This window comes from Eufriesea mexicana, unplaced genomic scaffold (assembly GCF_001483705.2).
Source record: "Eufriesea mexicana isolate 0111107269 unplaced genomic scaffold, ASM148370v2 scaffold941, whole genome shotgun sequence".
Lineage (NCBI taxonomy): Eukaryota > Metazoa > Arthropoda > Insecta > Hymenoptera > Apidae > Eufriesea > Eufriesea mexicana.
Window position 1 is genome coordinate 160,267 of NW_016909083.1, and position 4,031 is coordinate 164,297.

At 33.0% G+C, this 4,031-nt stretch overlaps 1 protein-coding gene across 1 annotated transcript; it reads left to right on the top strand.

Annotated features, from left to right (window-relative positions):
• The first annotated feature begins 1,690 nt into the window (after nucleotides 1-1,690).
• Nucleotides 1,691-2,993, top strand: LOC108547147 (fidgetin). Its single transcript, XM_017899536.1, has 3 exons — nucleotides 1,691-1,705; nucleotides 2,030-2,783; nucleotides 2,845-2,993. Exons 1-3 carry the CDS (start codon nucleotides 1,691-1,693, stop codon nucleotides 2,991-2,993), a joined length of 918 nt encoding a protein of 305 aa, XP_017755025.1.
• Nucleotides 2,994-4,031: the final 1,038 nt, after the last annotated feature.

The following is a 4,031-nucleotide window of genomic DNA, read 5'->3' on the forward strand; positions in this document are numbered from 1 at the left end:
GGTGGCTGATTTGCATAACTTAACGAATATTTTCATTCCTAGCTAATACCATGTGATTTTGGATTTATGCATATGATACAATATTCGAATTTATTAAGCACCCCGTGAACTGTGTTACTAATTTTATTCGGCTATTAATCAAGCAGGATTCGAATATTTATACAAATTAAATATGTATCTCCAAAGTTAGAATAAGAATGACGTAATGAAAGGTTTGAATAGATGAGTGTTTGAAGTTTGTTACGACATATTATTTCCACGTTTTGATCATTCTACTTAGTTTCAAATTTTTAAACTTAAATATTGAATCTTTTATTTTTATTTTTATTTTAATTTTATCCTTAATTAAAATTAAAAATTTTAAACCCCAGATATTAAATTTTAAATCTTAGATATTAAACTCAAAATTGTAATTCTTAATTTTAAAAATCAAATCTTCTTCTTTAATTGTAAATTTTAAATACTAGAAAATTTTTTATTTCAATTTTAAATTGTCAACCTCAGATATTAAACTTTAAATCTTAAATATTAACCTCAAAATTGTAATTCTTAACTTTAAACATTTAAAGTTGGATATTCAATCTTTTAATTTACCCTTATTTTTAATATAAATTTAAAATTTATCCGTAATTTTAATTTTAATTTCAAATTTAATTCCAATTTAAAATTTTAAATCCTAGATCAACGCCAAATTTTCAACTTTAATTGTAAATTTTAAATACAAATTAATTTTTCATTTCAATTTTAAACATTAGCTATTCAACTTTCAACTTTTACTTTTTATTTTTCATTTGAAATATTGAACGTAGAATAAGTTAGAGCAGATCACAGGCTCTGTCATTAAAATTGTTACAGCTGGAAGTTAAATAACTGAATACGTCACATCGATAATAGTATTGCTATTGTTTTATGAATGAACACATCATCAATGACTTTCAATCTCCCATCGTTGTGAAACATGTCATTAAAATTAACGAAGATTAGTGAAATTAATACGAGCTTTTACAAACCAAACCACGATAATAAATATTCCCATTTCCCACATGAGCGAGCTGACAAGTTGATTGGACTGTTGGAGTAATTATGGTTCGTGTATGTGACATTTTCGGCTATTGGAAACAGTACGTCATCATCGATGACATTGATGGTTTTGTATATACATAACTCCTGAATTTATAAAACACACCATTCAATGACAATTTACAACAAAAACTATAATCCACGATTGAAGATATAAAAATATATATACACTTTCGTTGACAGAAATTGAAAATGATATCTCGATGCCATCTTTGTTTCACCTATAACTCATGATCCATGTACAGATGGCGTTACTTTGTTATGTAAAAGTTGCCCACAAATCTCTTTCATAAATCAAAAGAGAACGTTCGCTTAAGTTTTTGTTAATCACGACGTCTCTTTAACTAAGTACTCGAGCAAAATCAATTATCCGATCGTAGATATTTTTCGTATTGAATAAAACGTCGCGAAATATCTTCTTCAACGGTGCGGTCAATTTTTGGAGATCTTTCAAATACCTTGGCAACGTAACGTTTTGCATTGGCAGAACAGTTCGGGGGATTTTGCATCTTCTCAGTGAAAGGAGTCCTGGAGTAGCGTAGCCGTATAAAAACCGTCGAATTTTTCGTATAGCCCACACTTCGACTCCATTCCTTAACCCATGTACACCATGAAGGCCTTCGTAGTAAGTAACAGTCTCTTCGCTAGGATAATCAGAGTGATTTAACCGGACGAGCAATTTTTAACTCAATTCTGTGACAAAAATACTTAATTCCTGGAAGTAGATAATTACCCATTTTATAATTAGGCAACATATAAATTTTCATCGTTAAGTTACATTTTATTCCATTTAAAAAGTATTTAACTAGTCACTTATAATGTAAGAAATATTAAATTCGACAATATATTAAACAGATCAAAAGATATATTTAGATCAAACATTTACATATATCGTACACCTTATAAGATATATCCAATGAAAGATTCAATAACATAAATTTCTTTTCAGACATTTCTACTGGTCGCTTCGCTGATCGCCATTAGCGCGAGTGCATCGATAAAGAAGTTCGAAAAACGTGGTCTTCTGAACGACAATGGATACTCTGGCGGTCACGACAGTCACGACACATCCGTGGTAGTGTCTCCTGTCGTGGAACCTACTACAAAATACCTTCCACCCGTAGCACCAGTCAAGAAACCCTACGCAGTGTCTTCCTTATCAGTCCCAAGTTACAGTGTTCCAGAACATTTACCAGAATCAGTCCCAGCACAGTCTTACGGTGTTCCATCCCACAGTGCATCTTACTCTGTAGCTGAACCTGCGCCATCATACGGACTCCCTGTGCCATCTTACAGTGCCCCTGTCTCTGCATCACTGCCATCTTACAGTGCTCATGTCTCTGCACCACTGCCATCTTACAGTGCTCATGTCTCTGCATCACTGCCATCTTACAGTGCTCACGCCCCATCACTGTTGCCATCTTACAGTGCCCATACCTCTGTACCATCTTCGACCTATGGACTCCCTAGCCACTCTTCTGGAGTTGTTTTGAACGGACCTGCACTGGCTTCAACTGCATCCCTCTCTGTGCCGCACTCAGTGTCAGTTGGATCTGGTTTGGGCAGTGGACTTGGCCTGGCATCTGTCGGTGTGCCTAGTTCCACTTATGGAGTACCAAGCAGCGTCCACTCCGGATACTCCTCTGGTCTTTCCTTGTCATCTCTAAGCGTGCCCAGCAAGACCTACGGATTACCTAGCTCGGGTTATAGCAATGGTTATAGCAATAATGGTTATAGCAATGGTTATAACAATAATGGTTATAGCAATGGTTATAGCAATGGTTACCATGGTGGATCATCTGTCAGCCTGTTACCAAGCCCCTCTTATGGTGTTCCGAGTTCAGATAACGGGTACGAGTACCCCATCCCATCGAAACAATTACTTCTTTAAATTTAAGAGAGGAATTACGTGATGAGTATTGTAAAGTGATTGGAAAATGTGACGATGACGATGGGAGAATCTTAATACCTTGCCACAAAGAATAGTATTCTATGTTAGTTACAGACAAACATATATAATATATGTAAACGATTATTATAATTTCAGATCTAAATAAAAGATTGAGATATTTTTTTATCTGAATAAAAGATTGTAATATTTCTGACTCGTGTTGCACGATTTTCCTGGCTCGACATGGTGGGTTAGGTATTAAATCATAGGCATAATTATTCGTTTGATTAATTAATTACTTGACTCACAATAGGTCATGAATTCTACTTGTAGACGTGGATACGTGGGTGAACTTCGTTATGCAGAATCGCGGCGTGTAGGCATATGAATTATGTGGGCAGACTCACGTGTTGCAAGAGTTATTTAATATATTCAAGGTGAAAATCTCACAATACGGATTTTGACCTAACTTCGCATGCTTTATGTAGACGTGCTTGACGAGGACCCCACGAGCAGCGATAACTGATTCATTCTTGACTCATGTACTTTCTAATTCACATTTATATAATACATATGTAATTCATTGTATACTATTGGATAAATATAAAGAGAAAATGAATTGTAAGCACGAAAGTAGTTAAAAGAATTTATTGGTAAATAATATTCGATAATAAAAATAAAATTGTATTAAAATAATACTGAGTGACGTATAAGAAGACTTTGATTTATTTGGAAGGAACTATCTATTGTTAAAAATTTATTTACCGATGGTAAAAATACTCATTAACCTCTAAGATAATTGAATCATTTAGTACCTAAATTGAATGAAATAATATATTCAAAAATTTCAAACATTTTATTCCAATGCTTCAGAAAAAGAAAAGAAAAACGAAAAGCGATTCAATCCTGCAATTTTTATCTTCGTTATAGAATATAATTTACATATTTCTACAATATTTATAATTTCATATCTGAAAAAAATTAACAAAATTAATAAAAATAAGCTTCAATATTTTAAATAGAATTTATAAGTATAATTTATAACAGTCCTTTAAGAAAT

Excerpts from the sequence above, each read along its gene's own strand:
- LOC108547147 (XM_017899536.1), top strand. Across the intron at positions 2,784-2,844 it reads CTACGGATTACCTAGCTCGG|CAATGGTTATAGCAATGGTT; the intron begins GTTATAGCAATG and ends TAATGGTTATAG.